An 18,808-nucleotide genomic window follows, 5' to 3' on the forward strand; every position below is an offset into this window, starting at 1 on the left:
TATTTTTTTTAAATGCAAATAAATGCATTTAAAAATCCCTTATTTTACTCGTCTGCCAGAATGCACCTGCAGACAGACACATACACAGAGAGATTTAAAAGATAATAGATACTTTTAAGGAAGTGGAAATGTCCCACGGCCATGGATTACTTTTACGTTGTTTACCTCTCTGCATCACTATCATCCCTTCTCAGTTGGATGTCGGCCAAAGTGAAAATATGCACGTCTGCACTGTTGGGGCGGCAGGGTAGCCTAGTGGTTAGAGCGTTGGACTAGTAACCGAAAGGTTGCAAGTTCGAATCCCTGAGCTGACAAGGTAGAAATCTGTCGTTCTGCCCCTGAACAGGCAGTTAACCCACTGTTCCTAGGCCGTCATTGAAAATAAGAATTTGTTCTTAACTGACTTGCCTAGTTAAATAAAGGTAAAATAAAGACTGAAAGCAAGCAAGCGAGCGAGAGACATGGATGGATGTGAGTGAGCAGCTGAGAACTATAGAGGACAGACTCGTTTGACCGGTTTTACATAACTTAAGGTGTGACTGAGAGAACAAGGCCATTGTGGTGGAGAGGAGAGAGAATGGTGGCAGTTCACTGACGCAGGCTTGATACTCAGAATTACTTTGAAACCCACAGTTAAAGGACATTTAAAGGACACAGAAAAGGTAAGATATAATTTAGATGCTACCTGGTGTATATTTCTAAAATGATGCACTGCATTGGAATGCACATTGTTGAGTAGATAGCACCTTTTTTTATAGGATTGTACTGTACACAAAGTACTATCTAGAACCTTGCAGGGTTCTTTGGCTGTCCCCATAGGATTTTTGATGGAAGACCTTGTTACAGAGTGTAGTGTAAATGCTTATTTTAGGCTGGATCATGTTGTATTGTATTGGTGTATGTTTTAATTCTGTAATGTATTGATTGTTGCTGCCTTCTTTGCCAGGTCTCCCTTGAAAAAGAGACTCTGGGTCTCAATGGGCTTTTCCTGGTTAAATAAAGGTTATATAAATAAAAATAGGAAAACCCTTCGAAGAACCCTTTTTTGTTCCCATGTAGAACCGTTTTGGGTTCCATGTACAACCCTCTGTGGAAAGGGTTCTTATATTTTTAAGGCTGTCCAGAGAGGACGTTGTTTTTATGGGCAGAGGCAACTCATTCCATTCTGAGGCTCCAGTATACAAGAAAGTACCTTTCCCAGCATTAATCCTGAACCTGTATAAGCACACATCAGCAACACCTTATCTGGTGCTGTGATTGTGTGCATCCCTAACACGAGGAAAGTAATCACTTAGATATCTGGGTGCAGGACCATAAATACTCCTGTAAACCAAACCTAGTCTAATCTGGGACACCCTAGGCTCAACAGGCAGCCAGTTTAGTTCCTGAAAGCAGCTCCTGCCTATGTGAGTACGTGGACTCACCTTCAATACTACCCTGATCAGCTTATTCTGGGCTATCTGCAGCTTCCCCTTCATAAGTTTAGATAAGCCCCCAAACCAGGAAGTACTAGCATAGTCAAAATGGCATTGAATGAGGGCAGTAGCTAGCACTTTCATGGGGTCCTTATCAAGCAGCTTGGACATTCTAGCCAAAAACTTAGGCCTGGCATTAACCTTCCTTAGCACTTTATTGGCCATGCTCACACCTCCCAAGCTTCCATCAAGGATACATCCCAAGTAACTAACAGAGGTTTTAGTAGTCAGCACCTCACCCCCTAATTCCACACTGATTTTAGAGGACCTGCTCAATTTAGGTCTGGATCCAAAAATAATTGCTTCAGTTTTCCCTAAGTGCAGAGATAGCTTATTATCTCCAAGCCATTTACTAATGTTAGTAAGCCCTATGCTAAGTATGCTCTCCAACATAGTTTTACTTTTGTGAGACACCAGAAGTGGAGAGTCATCCGCATAAAGAAAAAGACAGCAAGAACAAGCATTTTTCATATTGTTAATATACAATAAAAACAGCAGAGGCCCAAGCACGCTCCCCTGCGGAACGCCACAACTCATTGGTTTTGCCTGAGACAGTGAACCATTAACCTCTACTACTTGCTCCCTTCCTGATAAATAGGACTTTACCCAGCCTAGAGGGATACTGCTTAACCCCAGTGCCTCCAGTTTGAAGATTAGGAGACAGTGGTTAACTGTATCAAAGGCCTTCTGTAGGTCAAGCAGTACCATTCCACACAGATTTCCCTCATCAATCTCTTTCCTGATGAAGTCCGTCAAGTAAAGTAGACATGAATCAGTGGAGTATGTTTTTCTAGTTCCTGACTGAAAATCATACATTAGACCCTGTTTGTTAACATATTCATACATTTGCTCATGTACAATTCTCTCCAGGATCTTTGATGTTACACAGAGGATAGATACAGGCTTATAATCAGACTTTATCTCCTTCTTATACAGAGGTATAACTTTAGCTTGTTTCATGTCCATTGGAAAGGTACCTTGTTCAACCATATGCGTAATACAAAGGCCAATTTGCTCAGCAGAATCTATAAGAAACCTTGCAGGAATATTATCCACGCCTGTGGCTTTGGAGCATTTAAACTCTGGCAGCATACTGACTATTTTGGCTGTTGCTACCTTTGCAAAAGAAAAAGAGTTTGGCTGAACCCCTAATTCTACATAATACTTCTGGACTTGGTTGCTTCCATACAAACCAGAACTGGTTGGCAGCTTGCTAACCAGCTTGCTGGCAACAGAAGTAAAAAAAGAGTTGAATTCATTGGCAACCTCTGCTTTTTCATATACCATCTCCCCTTTGATGTTCAGTCCAATACTGTTTAGTTTGTTTTTGGTAGTACTACTACAGCCTTAAATGATTTCCAATGCTTTTTAGGGTCATTTTTGTTCTCAATTATTTTCTCAGCAAAGTAACCCCTCTTAGCTTCATCCATCCTGCTCTGTGCTTAATTTCTGTGACGTTTATATAGGACAAAATCATGCTGCTCTTGAGAGTTCTTAACATTTTTAATGGCCTTATTCCTTGCCTGGATAGATTCTAGAATCTCATGATTAAACCAAGGGCTAGATCTCTGCTTTACCCTGACGCGTCTAATGGGAGCCATCACATTCACCACATGAAGGAATCTACATTTAAATACTTCCCAGGCACTGTCTACCCCTACACTACCTAGCACAGGGACCAGTCAATTTTACCCACTTCCTCCCTAAACTTTTCAACACAGTATTTTTTTAGTCTTCTGATTCTAACGGTTTTGTGACACTTAAATATATCTTTAAAAATCCTCCTTGTGCAAAATGTAATAAAATGAACACTGATTCCATATACATTACTCAAAAAAATAAAGGGAACACTAAAATAACACATCCTAGATCTGAATGAATGAAATAATCTTATTAAATACTTTTTTCTTTAGTTTAATGTGCTGACAACAAAATCACACAAAAATAATCAATGGAGATCCAATTTATCAACCCATGGAGGTCTGGATTTGGAGTCACACTCAAAATTAAAGTGGAAAACCACACTACAGGCTGATCCAACTTTGATGTAATGTCCTTAAAACAAGTCAAAATGAGGCTCAGTAGTGTGTGTGGCCTCCACGTGCCTGTATGACCTCCCTACAACGCCTGGGCATGCTCCTGATGAGGTGGCGGATGGTCTCCTGAGGGATCTCCTCCCAGACCTGGACTAAAGCATCCGCCAACTCCTGGACAGTCTGTGGTGCAACGTGGCATTGGTGGATGGAGCGAGACATGATGTCCCAGATGTGCTCAATTGGATTCAGGTCTGGGGAACGGGCGGGCCAGTCCATAGCATCAATGCCTTTCTCTTGCAGGAACTGCTGACACACTCCAGCCACATGAGGTCTAGCATTGTCTTGCATTAGGAGGAACCCAGGGCCAACCGCACCAGCATATGGTCTAACAAGGGGTCTGAGGATCTCATCTCGGTACCTAATGGCAGTCAGGCTACCTCTGGCGAGCACATGGCGAGCACTGTGCGGCCCCCCAAGGAAATGCCACCCCACACCATGACTGACCCACCGCCAAACCGGTCATGCTGGAGGATGTTGCAGGCAGCATAACGTTCTCCACGGCATCTCCAGACTCTGTCACGTCTGTCACATGTGCTCAGTGTGAACCTGCTTCCATCTGTGAAGAGCACAGGGCGCCAGTGGCGAATATGCCAATCTTGGTGTTCTCTGGCAAATGCCAAACGTCCTGCACGGTGTTGGGCTGTAAGCACAACCCCCACCTGTGGACGTCGGGCCTTCATACCACCCTCATGGAGTCTGTTTCTGAACGTTTGAGCAGACACATGCACATTTGTGGCCTGCTGGAGGTCATTTTGCAGGGCTCTGGCAGTGCTCCTCCTGCTCTTCCTTGCACAAAGGCGGAGGTAGCGGTCCTGCTGCTGGGTTGTTGCCCTCCTACGGCCTCCTCCACGTCTCCTGATGTACTGGCCTGTCTCCTGGTAGCGCCTCCATGCTCTGGACACTAAGCTGACAGACACAGCAAACCTTCTTGCCACAGCTCGCATTGATGTGCCATCCTGGATGAGCTGCACTACCTGAGCCACTTGTGTGGGTTGTAGACTCCGTCTCATGCTACCACTAGAGTGAAAGCACCGCCAGCATTCAAAAGTGACCAAAACATCAGCCAGGAAGCATAGGAACTGAGAAGTGGTCTGTGGTCACTACCTACAGAACCACTCCTTTATTGGGGGTGTCTTGCTAAATGCCTATAATTTCCACCTGTTGTCTATTCCATTTGCACAACAGCATGTGAAATGTATTGTCAATCAGTGTTGCTTCCTAAGTGGACAGTTTGATTTCACAGAAGTGTGATTGACTTGGAGTTACATTGTGTTGTTTAAGTGTTCCCTTTATTTTTTTGAGCAGTATACTATTACTCCACTCTCTGATATTTTGGATTTATCAGACACTAATATTAAGTCAATCATACTTTGCACTGTTTCACATATCCTGGTGGCTTCTTTTATCATTTGGGTCAGAGAAAGTGATCTACAAAAGTGCATAACTACATTGTGGGTTGGGCTATTCTTTTTGCAGACATCAGTATTGAAATCTCCTAACAAAATTATTTCCTTCAACAGGGAATCATTACAGTTTGACAACACAATTTCAAGACCTTCATAGAATGCATTCTGCTTCGGTGGCCTATAACACACCCCCAACAAAATCGGCTTGGTTTTGGGAAGGCAGATATCCAGCCAGATAATCTCCAGATCGGCACATAAATCCGATCTGACGTTAAAAGCAATGTCTGATCTTACAAACGCACATATCCCCCCACCGTTCCGATTCCGATCCTTCCTGACAACAGAGTAATTACCTATCTCAATTTCTGAGTCAGAAACAGATGAATCCAACTATGTCTCAGTAAAACATAAGACACCCACCTCTGATTTGCAAACCAACAGGCGTATCTCATCGATCTTCCGTAGTAGGCTTCGGACGTTTAAGTGCACAAAATGTAAGCCCTTCTTCCCAAAGCCCTCATTGAATTCCCGATCCACTTGTAGCTCGCCTCCCACTGCGCTGCCATCTTCCCCCTGCCCTGCCTCCGGTGGCCTCTCTGTCGCCATGGAGCACCCCTCCCCAGGTTCTACTCCATCGTCCTCACCACCGTGTCCCCCGTCACTCGCCTCTGGTTGTCTCCGCTCCGCTGTGGACCCCCCCTCCTCCGGTGCACTCTCCACCCTCGGTAAGTCCTCTGATCCCACTCCACCTTCAATGCTCACACACCCCGCGGGTACAGCACACAGACAGCAACGGTAAGCTTCATTGACCCCATGTCCAAAGCTAGGATCGCTGCATTTTAAATGAATCCACTGCGCGCATTCCAAACATACCAAAGCTTTGCTGGTACTCTTCATCTACCGTTCGCAAGAGGAGCATAGGCCGTTTGATGGGGCTCGTGATAAAGTGAGGTCCAGGGCATTGATGGATATCACCCGATAAGAGAAGGCATAGAGTTATTATAAGATCTCCACCATTAATTTGCGATTTCAGACTGGATTTCGATGATCGTTTTGGTTTGTGCCAAGGTTCTATGAAAGTTTGGTATATAACATTCCTTCCAAATCCGAAGTGCTGGATGCCATCAAAGTGTTTGCATGACTGAGAAGTTGCTGAGAATTTACTATTCTTTCATCTTTGGGAAAGCCGAAGAACCCTTTTGGAACCCTTTTTTTCCCCCCAAGAGTGTATGTATGTCTTCGAGGGTTAGCAAACAGACTAATGTCAGACAATGTCTTGACCTGTAAACGTGACGGAACTATTTATCTGTCTAAATCTGTTGTTCCAATTCTGTCTAAAGTTGAGGAATACATTTGCTTTGTCATTTTAGCTATAGATAGTTTTATATGTGAGTTAACGTGTATTAGTCACACTAGGCATACGTCAATATTGATATTTGTACCTCTGCTTGTTAAATCTTACATTCAATTGTTTTACAGTACATTTTTTACTAGATTATCACTGATCAAGATTGTTTGTGCTTTCATTTCAAGACCTCCTATTGTAATATTGCATGATACAGTATGAGTGCCCTGGTTAAAAAAAATCTCTCTCTCCTTTTCCTCCAGACTTCCTCCGATAGACCCTGTTCTTCCCCAAAATACTAAAGCAACGATGATGGACCCCTACGGAATTCCAAGCCCCCCCATCCCACATGCTCCCAACCCCCCGCCTTTCAACCCTCCACCTTACCCAGGAATCAGAGGTATGTAGATGGGAACCATCCTTTTTGTTTGAGAGCCAATGTTTGTGCATGCTCTGGCAATTTAAATGTTTGCCATGTCACTGAAATGCTTTGAACCGAATTGGCTAAAAGGAGGAGAGTGGGGAAGAGAGAGGAAGAGACAGAGAGGGGGAGAAATTAGGCACTGGCAGAGGTATTTAAGGTAAAAGATTCTCAGGAATACAGAGATTACATTGTGTGTGTTGGGGAAGGTGTGTGGGGAGTTAGAGTGGGCAGGAATTCTTAATGCAGGAAATTCCAACTAGGCAATGAATGGAAATGGATACGAGGCATATTCTCTTCTGTCCTCAACAGCGAATGGTGTAAACGGCGGCCAACCTCAGCCTGATATTTCTTTTCTACGAGCTGAGAGAGAAGTGGTATGTAATAATATTGTCATACACTTTACAATTTCAATATTATATGTTTTAATCACAATTTTACTGTAGGGTTAACATGTGTCTTTTTCATGTGTCTCAATTTTAGGGGATCCTTAATCACTGTTTCGATGACATTGAGGTCTTCATGGCAAAGCTACAACAGACTGCAGTGGCTGCCACAGTTTTAAGCCAGAGGAAGAAGAAAAATAAGAAAAGTCCCAAGCAAACAGCAGAGGGTAAGAGGGATAAGGAGTTTGTTTTTGTTTTGTCCTAAGCTACTCGCAAACCCTATAGGGCTCAAGATTCACATGAGCAACAATATGTTTGCTAGCCAAGTGACCTCCTGAACTGGTTCAACTCAGGATGCCATTCAAAGTTAAAATCCACTGATCATTTATTTTTTCCCTGCCTTTTCTCTTGAATATAGAGGACTTGCTTACTGCAAAAGCTTGCCCTCCACCTGAAGTAGAATTCATGGATATCTTCCAAAAATTCAAATACTGCTTCAGTCTTCTGGTGAGTAAAGGAAACATTGCCACTACTATGTCAACAAAACAGTTTAGATAGTATACTCATCATATTCCTTTCCAGGCTCGTCTCAAGTCTTCCATCTCCAACCCATCTTCAGAAGAGCTGCTCCGCCATGTGTTCAAACCTCTGGATATGGTGAGTCAACAATGATAAACTTTATACCCATTGCTTATTCTCGGCTAGGAAAGGCCTACAGAGGGAGAGAGCTATGGGGACAACACCTGTGGCTATTGTTGTCAACACAGGATTATATCTTTATAACTAGAAGGAGGGAACCAAAAGTAGTAACTTTTTTCTTTTCATTAGTATCCTTATTATGTCATCTCAATTATGAAATTAGATAGGTGAGTGATTCTCATATTTAACAGCTAAATTCTTGAGTATGTTTAGAAATGTCATGTTGATTTTTGACTCCTTGTTACATACTTACTAGGCTATTGTACGTAGGCTATGTGTATGCTCTGTCTAGTATGTCTGTCCACATATAGTTTGTGTATTGATATACATGTACAGTAACTTCAGAAAGTATTCATACCCCTTGACTTATTCCACATTGTTGTGTTACAGCCTGAATTCAAAATTGATTAAATATTTTTTTTTCTCTCGCCTATCTACACACAATAACCCATCATGACAAAGTGGAAACATGCTTTAAGAAATTTCTGCAAATATATTGAAAATTAAATACATCTCATTTGCACAAGTATTGACACCCATGAGTCAATACTTTGTAGAAACACTTTTGGGAACAATTACAGATGTGAGTCTCTAAGAGCTTTTCATACATTTTCAAGTAGATTTAAGTGAAAATTGTAACTCAGGTACATTCACTGTCTTCTTGGTAAATAACTCCAGTGTAGATGTGGCCTTGGGTTTTAGGTTATTGTCCTAATGAAAGGTGAATTCATCTCTGTTGGAACCAGGTTTTCCGCTAGGATTTTGCCTGTGCTCCATTCCGTTTATTTTTTATCCTGAAAAACTCCCTAATCCTTAACAATTACAAGTATACCCATAAAAAAAGTATTTACATAATTTTTTTTCTACCCCTTTTTTTCTCCCGAATTTCGTGGTATCCAATTGTCTCAAAAACAGTCTTGTCTCATCGCTGCAACTCTCGTATGGACTCGGGAGAGGCAAAGGTCGAGAGCCATGTGTTCTCCGAAACACGACCCAACCAAGCCAAGCCGCACTGACACAATGCCCGCTTAACCCAGAAGCGAGCCACACCAATGTGTCGGAGGAAACACCGTACACCTAGCGACCGTGTCAGCATGCATGCGCCCGGCCCGCCACAGGACTCACTAGAGCGCGATGGGACAAGGACCTCCCTGCTGGCCAAACGCTCCCCTAACCCGGACGATGCTGGGCCAATTTTGTGCCGCCCCAAGGGTCTCCCGGTCGTGGCCAGCTGTGACAGAGCCTGGACTCGAACCAGGATCTCTAGTAGCACAGCTACCAACTGTGATGCAGTGCCTTAGACCACTGCGCCACTCGGGAGGCCCAAGTATACCCATAACATGATGCAGCCACCACTGTGCTTGAAAATATGGAGAGTGGTACTCTGTAATGTTTTATATTCGATTTGCCCCAAACATAATACTTTGTATTCAAGACAAAAATCTTGTTCATTTACTCCCAAACTTATTTAGGCTTGCCATAAAGGAATGAGTACTTATTGGCTCAAGACATTTCAGCTTTGAATTTTTTATTAATTTGTACAATTTTCATAAAACAGAATTCCACTTTGACAATATGGTGTATTGTGTGTAGGCCAGTGACAGACAATTTAAACATAATCCATTTTAAATTTAGGCTTTAACACAAAATGTGGTAAAGTCAATGGGTGTGAATACTTTCTGAAGTCACTGTATGTTTGCCTACAGGCAAGTATGCATTTTGTAGAAAAATTGTAATGGTTTTCAACACGGGGAAAAACGTTACCGGAAAAATATTTTGATATTTTGAGGGCTGTTCAATATTTGCACAAGGCAGTGCACCCAGTGTGATATCACAGATTGAAACTTTGGTCACATTTTGTTAGCATAAACATTATAAACAGACTCATAAGAAGAAGACATGTTGACCCAAATAAGATACAAGAAGATGGTAAAGATACTTATAGGAAATAACCTTGTTAAGGTGTGCCAGTTTACACAGACTTGGTTGGCACACTGTAAGAACTGCCTGCCTATAAAACTATGGATCACTCCATGATGGAATAGAGGGAGGAGTTGGAAAAATGGGCAACCTGGCACACCTGCATGGAAACAGGGAGAAACCGAGAGAGAGGTGTGACGGCTTGCTTATCTGTAGCATTGTGTCGTCTGCTGAGAGGGCTTGGAGGGTAAAACCTCACATGACCCTCTTGACCCTGGCTATCATGGTCAGCTCACTCAAACATTTGGTTTTCTCTATGCTGATACTCAATTTATTAGGTACACCACCCATTCACAAAAATGGTACGCTCATACAATGAGTCACGTGCCCATGGCTTTCTATATAAAGCAGGCAGAAAGGCATCGAGGCATTCAGTTAGTGTTCAATTGAATGTTAGAATGGGAAAAACTAGTGAATTAAGCGATTTTGAGCGTGGTATGATCTTTGGTTCCAGTATTTCAGAAACGGCCAGCCTCTTGGGCTTTTCACGCACGACAGTGTCTAGGGTTTACAGAGAATGGTGCGAGAAAAAAACAGAACAGAGTCAGCGGCAGTCCTGTCGGCGAAAACAGCTCGTTGATGAGAGGTCAAAGGAGAATGGAAAAAAATCGTGCAAGCTAACAGGCGGGCCACAAACAGTGTTGTGCAGAGTGGCATCTCGGAACGCACAACTCGTTGGTCCTTGTCACGGATGGGCTATTGTAGCAGACCGCCACACTGGGCTCCACGCCGATCAGCTAAGAACAAGAAGAAGTGGCTCTAGTGGGCACGCCATCACTGGACAGTTGATGAGTGGAAAAACACTGTCTGGTCTGACGAATCCCGGTTCCTGTTGCGTCATGCTGATGGCAGAGTCAGGATTTGACGTAAGCAGTATGAGTCCATGGCCCCATCCGGCCTGATGTCAATGGTACAGGCTGGTGACTTTGGTGTAATGGTGTGGGGTAGTGGGCTGATGGCGGTGTGGTAATGTTTCTTGGCACACGTTAGATCGCTTGATACCAATTGAGCAACATTTTCATGCCCTGAAGAATTCAGGCTGTTCTGGAGGCAAAGGGGATCTGACCCAGTACTAGGTGTACATAATAAACTGGCCACAGAGTGTATAATGACATGTAATAACAGTCATAGTGGGTTATACCAGTCAGTGATGAACAATATATTATAGGTTCAGTTTTTCGGACACAGATTAAGCCTACTCCTGGATTGAGAAGTGCTTTCAATGGAGAATCTCCATTGAGAATTATTATTAGTCCAGGACTAGGCTTAATCTGTGTCTGTGAAAACCGGACCATAGAGTTCATTAGGCCTAGCTTGCCTTATGAATTAATTAATCTACTGTTGCAAATTCTCCAGTCAACCCATTTTTTCCCCAATGATCCTGATCTAAACTGTGATCTCTTTCCTGTGTGGCCCCAGCTGGTGAGGACTATTGGGGGCCCAGCTTTAGGAGCCTCAGTGATCAGCCCTGCCCTGACCAACTCAGCCATATCCCTGCTTCAAGACAACCTGACCGAAGAGGAGAAGCAGCTATGGACGGCCCTTGGGCCCCACTGGACACTACCACAGTAGGTACTAAGTGCTTTGTGCCTCATGGACCCCCATGAACCCTTATGATGAATGAACTTTCGGCTATTTTTAATTTATCCCTTATTTTACCAGGTAAGTAAAATAACATTCTCATTTACAGCAACGACCTGGGAAATAGTTACAGTTACAGATGAATGAGCCAATTGTAAGCTGGGGATGATTAGGTGACCATGATGGTATGAGAGCCAGATTGGGAATTTAGCCAGGCCCCCGGGGTTAACACCCCTACTCTTACGAAAAGTGCCATGGGATCTTTTAATGACCACAGAGAGTCAGGACACCCGTTTAACGTCCCATCCGAAAGACGGCACCCTACACAGGGTAATGGGATATTTTTTAGACCAGAGGAAAAGTTGCCTCCTACTGGCCCTCCAACACCACTTCCAGCAGCATCTGGTCTCATCCAGGGACCAACCAGGACCAACCCTGTTTAGCTTTAGAAGCAAGCCAGCAGTGGGATGCAGGGTGGTATGCTGCTGGCAAAATATTGAGTGTCGCAGTCTATAGTCTCACGTGATAGACCTGTATGGCTCTCTTTTCTGACACTGCGGCAGGCTGTGACATTTGCAAAACGTGACATGATGAGACAGCATGACATGACGATGTCAATATTTAGTCAGCCAGTAACATGTGCCACTGAAATAGTACAGTACTGTGGAGAGAGATGACCTTATTTCTTTTGGCTCATCTCAGTCAAGTTCTACACTGGTTATATTCTTACTCTCTCTCCTCTAAGTTCCCAGCTCAGAGGGCCCGTGGCCCCGTACACACCTGTGTTCCTGGACGGGTGGAAGCCAGAGGCCTCCAGGGCAGATGGGCAGGTTTGGGAGGATCCGGTCGAGTCACAACACAAACATGAAGCCTTGCGGGAAAAACAAAAGGTATGGAATATGAGATGCACATCATGTACATTGAGTTCACAAAGTGAGTAACATATGAATTTGACATCATCCTCTCCCTCTCTCCCCCATCTCTCTCTTTGCTAATTCAGCTGCAGCCTACTCAGCCAGTTGGACCTCCAGTCACCCCTATGAGTGATGAACTGTACGTTTTTAAGTCACCTTTGGATAAAAAAATATATATATATTTTCGTATTGTTTACTTTTTATTTTGTAGTAATACCAATCATCCACTTTCCCCTCTCAGGTATGGCAGTGTCCTACCCCCTGAGGGAGAGAGGATGTACAGCTGCAGCTATGACTTTGTGGCCCGCAACAACAGTGAGCTGTCAGTACAACAGGGAGATACACTGGGGGTAAACATCTGAAAAGTCATTACGTTACATTAATCAGAACTATTCAGGAACATTCTTGAAAAACACACGCCTGGTAGCTAGTCTATGTGCCATGTTTCCAGGGCTCTCTTTCAATGGTAAGACACATGGCTGATAAAGACCAAATCTGGTGCACAATCCAGTGATGTTGGTGATACTGTACAAAATCCATCTTTAGAATCAATCAATCATATTTATTTATAAAGCCCTTTTTACATCAGCCGATGTCAAAGTGCTATACAGAAACCCAGCCTGAATCCCCAAACAGCAAGCAATGCAGATGTAGAAGCACGGTGGCTAGGAAAAACTCCCTAGAAAGGCCAGAACCTAGGAAGAAACCTAGAGAGGAACTAAGGCTCTGAGGGGTGCCCAGTCCTCTTCTGGCTGTGCCGGGTGGATATTATAACAGAACATGGCCAAGATGTTCAAACGTTCATAGATGACCAGCAGGGTCAAATAATAATAATCACAGTGGTTGTATAGGGTGCAACAGGTCAGCACCTCAGGAGTGAATGTCAGTTGGCTTTTCATAGCCGATCATTCAGAGTTAGCGACAGCAGGTGTGGTAGAGAGAGAGTCCAAAACAAGAAATGTCTCCTCAATCAAGCATTATTGCTTAATCAAGGTGTAATGCCAGAATTAAAAAAACCTAGTAAACAAATATTGGTGCACAGGTACTGAACACTGTCCTTGCCAGATTCTGGGCATACTGTACATACTGGCTCTTACCTTGGCAACAACTTTCACTGCTAGAAATAGAAAATTGTGAGTTGCCAATACCACACGATTAAATCGATCACTTGTTTCATTCTTCCTTAATTGTTCTCTGTATAAACATTGGCTTCTCTCGTTTTCTGTGTCAGGTGGTGCAGTCGTCCAAACGCTGGTGGAAGTGTCGTAATCGCTTCAACGAGGTTGGCTTTGTCCCCTTCAACATCCTGGAGCCAGTGTCTCACATAGAAAGCCCCGTCACCATGAGACCACCAAAGGTAACACACCAATGTAACACACGCATGCACACACACACACGCCAATCCATGCCCATTCCTTTACTCACGCCCACATACTGGTAGTCCTTTCATTGAGTCAATATCAATGTTTTCAATGTTGTTCACTCCTCTTTCCTTTCCCCTCTGCTCCGGGCCAGCCTCCAGTCTCGCCTACCCTGGCCATGACTCACAGTTCTCCGAGCCCTCCAGCCTTGACCCCAAGCCCCTCAGCCCGCCACCACCACCACCACCCTCCCTCACCATCATACAACCAATACATTCCAGCCCGAGTTGACACAGACAAAGGTATCACACTATACTGAGAGGCTTTATATTTCTGCACTGTGTCAGAGGAGCGACTCAGGCGCTGCACTATACAGAGACGCTTTGTCTTTTCTCTGTCGTGTGAATGTGTATGTGTGTCTGTGTGCACACGCAAGTGTGTGTGAGGGAGACTCCAGAGAGTGGAAAGTGGTTGTCTGTTCCCTCTGTGTGTGAAAGACATAAAAACAGGAGAGAATGACAGACAGTGATTTCAGCTGTTATGTCTGCTCCGTTTGTTATGTCTGTAGCTCAGTTGGTAGAGCATGGTGTTTGCAACACCAGGGTTGTGGGTTCGATTCCCACGGGGGGCCAGCACAGAAAAAAAAAATGTATGAAATGTATGCATTCACTACTGTAAGTCGCTCTGGATAAGAGCGTCTGCTAAATGACAAAAAAAATAAATAAATAAATAAACCAGATAGACATCATACTGTAGACGACATATAGTAAAAACTCTCCCTCTCTTCAGTCATGATGGTGAACGACGAGCTCCTCCAGAGACTGACCAATGGGAAGGCCAGCCTAAACAGGCCCCTAGTCATCCCTCGTTCCTCGGACACCTCGGTCCCCCTGGACTACCGCTCACCTCCCGAGGAGGTGGAGGAGTGGCTCAGGGGGAAGGGCTTCAGTGAGATGTGAGTTTGACGTGACCCCCACAAACCCTAAACTCATTGGCGAAAATCTGATATCAACTTTGGAGGGGACAATTACATGAAATTTTCTCAAGAGCAATTCCTGAGGGGGACACCAAAAGTAGTGCTGTAACACAGCCTACATTGTAATATGGTAAATGTATATTGAGGAACCAAAGAAATAAGGTGTTTGCCGTACTCCTAACTACCGGTACCCAAAACTACACAACTAATCACAACAGCAATACCATTGCCTTTAACAAATCTTAGTTCAGTCACCAGTTTAAGTTGAGAGTGGGGGTATCCATGGCATTTTCCAATTATGTTCCTATTTTACAAGTAAAAAAAATGGAGAACCTTTCATAATGTTGCCAAACAAAGACTCAACAAACTTACCTGAGACTCCCTGTCTCTGCCAGTCTGTCCCTGCATATCTGTCCCCAGCTCTGCTGTCTGTGTGCCATCTGTTGCCTGCTCTGCCTAATGACATCATTGTGAAACATTTCCATTAGAATTTCATTTCTTTCTTATGAACATTTTATCAACGAGTCTTTGAGATATTAGGCTACTAGGGTTCTTACTATGCGTTTTGGTGTATTGAAAAATACTCTGATGTCCGTCTTTTATTTTTCTGCCATTTTTCTACCTGCCTGGCTGGCTACACACACACACAGTGTGTAGGTTATTTACAGTAGGAGATGGGCTTCTATCATCTTATCTTTTATCATTCTATTTGGGCTTCGATCTAAAAGGTAGCTAGCAAATGTGAAACGGATTAAAATGACAAGAGTTGACAGCTGTATGAGTTCACCAGTTACACAACATATGCTGCAACCTTTTGTAATTTTAATAGTTTGTTTCATATTGGCTGGCTTCCAACAATAGCTGAATTTGCAAAGCTAGCGAGCACCAATTCAGTTTCAGTGGTGTTTGCTATAATCTTTGCTACCTGGGTTAAATAAAGGTGAAATAAAATAAATAAATAAAAGTTCATTTGCGACTATTTAGCTTTTGCAACGAGACCATTAAATATATTTAAGAGAATGGTAGAAGAGAGTGTAGTTCTGTTCAGTTTGGACTTCAGTTTATCGCTAACCTTATCACAGGGACTTTGAAGCACTAACTTACATCATCTGCATGCTGATTCCATCTTTGACGACGCCACATAAATGGAATAGGTACTAGCTAGCTTAATAGTTAATATTTGCGCGCTAGCTCTGCATATTCAGCTAGTGTGTGTGCGCGATTGACTGGATTAACCTCACGTCAGTTACGTAGCAAGCTAAGGAACTGGCAGTGGATCAAACCATTGTGAGGCAAAGGGTGGGGGGGTTGCAATCTTTTGAAACTTAAAAACGCGCTATTAAGTGTCTATAATCAGCACAATTGCTTTCATTGCGTATTATTAATATTATTTAAATTACATAGTTATGTTTCAGTGATATATTGGGGGGGACAAATCATATTTTTCCCAGGATGGGGGGGTCCCCGTCCCCCCCGGGATTTCCGCCCCTGCCTAAAATCCATACTCATCCTATTCCAATCAGGGACCTATTCTGGTCAAATCAAATCAAACTTTGTTACATGCACCGAATACAAGTATAGACTTTACCGTAAAATGCTTACTTACAAGCCCTTAACCAACAGTGCAGTTCAAGAAGAGTTGAGAAAATATTTACCAAATAAACTAAAGTAAAAGGTAACAATAAAGAGGCTATATACAGGGGGTACCAGTACCGAGTCAGTGTGCGGGGGGACAGGTTAGTTGAGGTCATTTGGGGTCTCCCTGTGTATCACTAACTTTGTGGACTTATAGTAACTCCAGGATTTCGTTACATGTATTGTTTACTAATCAGTTCATAGGCATTTGTCGCAATATACCAATATTCATTTACTTTCTACTGAATCAATTGTTGAACCTGGAATAGTCCTCAAGACCTGGATTGAGTACTCAATGGATCTTTCTAGTTCTTACACAGAGATGACTCAGTTGTTCACAGATGATTGAATAGGATAAATAAATGAAGAGTAAAGACTGAGGCAAGTGACTGACCACCTGTGTGCATCTCCCCCCTCAGGACAGTGACATTACTGGGAAAGCTGACGGGAGCCCTGCTCTTCTCTCTGAACAAGGAGGACCTACGAGAAGTTCTACCAGACGAGGGTACCAGAGTGTACAGCCAGCTCACTGTGCAGAAAGCACTGTTGGAGGTACTGATCAGCCTATAATGCACATTATACATTACACGACCAAAAGTATGTGGACACCTGCTCGTCAAACATCTCATTCTAAACTCATGGGCGTTAATATGGAGTTGGTCCCCCCTTTGCTGCTACAACAGCCTCCACTCTTCTTGGATGGCTTTCCACTAGATGTTGGAACATTGCTGTGGGGACTTGCTTCCATTCAGCCACAAGAGCATTAGTGAGGTCGGGCACTGATGTTGGGCAATTAGGCCTGGCTTGCAGTCAGCGTTCCAATTCATCCCAAAGGTGTTCAATGGGGTTGAGGTCAGGGCTCTTTTGCAAGCCAGTCAAGTTCTTCCACACCGATCTCGACAAACCATTTCTGTATAGACCTCGCTTTGTGCACGGGGGCATTCAATCAATCAAATCAATAAAGCCTTTTTTACATCAGCCGATGTCACAAAGTGCTATACAGAAACCCAGCCTAAAACCCCAAACAGCAAGCAATGCAGATGTAGATGCACGGTGGCTAGGAAAACTCCCTAGAAAGGCAGGAACCTAGGAAGAAACTTAGAGAGGAACCAGGCTTTGAGGGGTGGCAGTCCTCTTCTGGCTGTGTCGGGTTGAGATTATAACAGTACATGTCCAAGATGTTGAAACGTTCATAGATGACCAGCAGGGTCAAATAATAGAGGTCAGCACTTCAGGTGTAAATGTCAGTTGGCTTTTCATAACCGAGCATTCAGAGTTAGAGATAGCAGGTCTAGGACAAGGTAGCACGTCCGGTGAACAGGTCAGGGTTCCATAGCCGCAGGCAGAACAGTTAACTGGAGCAGCAGCATGACCAAGTGGACTGGGGACAGCAAGGAGTCATCAGGCCAGGTAGTCCTGAGGCATGGTCCCAGGACTCAGGTCTTCCGGGAGGGGAGGGAGAGAATTAGAGGGAGCATACTTAAATTCACACAGGACACCAGATAAGACAGGAGAAATACTCCAGATATAACAGACTGACCCTAGCCCCCCTGACACAAACTATTGCAGCATCAATACTGGAGGCTGAGGCAGGAATGGTCGGGAGACACTGTGGTCCCCAGTCCGACAATATCCCCAGACAGGGCCAACCAAGCAGGATATAACCCTAAGCACCTTGCCAAAGCACAGCCCCCCACACCACTAGAGGGATATCTTCAAACCACCAATTTACTACTGAGACAAGGCTGAGTATAGCCCACGAAGGTGCCAAACCCAGACAGGAAGATCACGTCAGTGACTCAACCCACTCAATTGGATCTATATGGCAATCTGATGACTGCCATATAGATCCTATATGATTACTAATTATATGATTGCAGTGTGCCTCAGCATCATCATACGTATAAAACTAATGCATTTTCCCAATTTTACTCCAGCTGCACTCAGTTCTGAGTTTTAAATCCATCATGTCCCTGTTGTGTCGTCTTTCCATGTTTTCACCTACCATAACTTGTACCTGATTGAAATGCTGTTCTCCCAGGACGCCAAGAAGGCCACAGAGCTGGAGGCAGTGATGGAAAAGCAGAAGATGAGGGTGGATTTGAAACTGGAGAGTAGCACACTGTAAAACATCACGTACCACTCTCCTAAAAATGAAAAGACTCATGCTGAAATGGAACAATCCCTGCACATACACACACACACAAAGACAGTCTTGATTCTAACAAAAGTTAGTCACTGTCGGATGTAATATTATGCCGATATGAATTTTATGTAATTGGTGGCTCTTCAAGTCAGACTGTGGAGTCTTGAATCAAGGCTTTGCCTTTTTCTGTAAATGGTTGCTTTAAAGTTCAACTTTTTAAGGGCAATTGTCCTCTGTTATGACAATCTGAGGTATTCTTGAATATTCTCTCCTTTCTATGTTGACTTGATTGAATCAATTGTACCATTTCTCCCTGCTATTTGCAGACCAACTTAAATTAATGTATACTTGTCTTGTTTATGTCCATTATTTATACACTCACATATT

At 43.6% G+C, this 18,808-nt stretch overlaps 1 protein-coding gene across 1 annotated transcript; it reads left to right on the top strand.

The window, feature by feature from the left end:
* Positions 1 to 539: 539 nt before the first annotated feature.
* On the top strand, positions 540 to 18,772 carry LOC115200935 (epidermal growth factor receptor kinase substrate 8-like protein 1). The gene is made up of 15 exons (XM_029764060.1): positions 540 to 662; positions 6,586 to 6,722; positions 7,056 to 7,120; positions 7,227 to 7,356; positions 7,548 to 7,636; positions 7,712 to 7,786; positions 11,228 to 11,376; positions 12,135 to 12,279; positions 12,390 to 12,442; positions 12,545 to 12,653; positions 13,535 to 13,660; positions 13,819 to 13,966; positions 14,454 to 14,619; positions 16,695 to 16,827; positions 18,317 to 18,772. Exons 2-15 carry the CDS (start codon positions 6,632 to 6,634, stop codon positions 18,401 to 18,403), a joined length of 1,566 nt encoding a protein of 521 aa, XP_029619920.1. The 5' UTR covers positions 540 to 662; positions 6,586 to 6,631; the 3' UTR covers positions 18,404 to 18,772.
* The last annotated feature ends 36 nt before the right edge of the window (positions 18,773 to 18,808 follow it).

This window comes from Salmo trutta, chromosome 10, assembly GCF_901001165.1.
Source record: "Salmo trutta chromosome 10, fSalTru1.1, whole genome shotgun sequence".
In the NCBI taxonomy this organism is placed as follows: domain Eukaryota; kingdom Metazoa; phylum Chordata; class Actinopteri; order Salmoniformes; family Salmonidae; genus Salmo; species Salmo trutta.

Excerpts from the sequence above, each read along its gene's own strand:
- LOC115200935 (XM_029764060.1), top strand. The coding sequence starts at position 6,632 with ATGATGGACCCCTACGGAATTCCAAGCCCCCCCATCCCACATGCTCCC. Across the intron at positions 7,637-7,711 it reads AATACTGCTTCAGTCTTCTG|GCTCGTCTCAAGTCTTCCAT; the intron begins GTGAGTAAAGGA and ends ATTCCTTTCCAG. Across the intron at positions 12,280-12,389 it reads CCTTGCGGGAAAAACAAAAG|CTGCAGCCTACTCAGCCAGT; the intron begins GTATGGAATATG and ends TTGCTAATTCAG.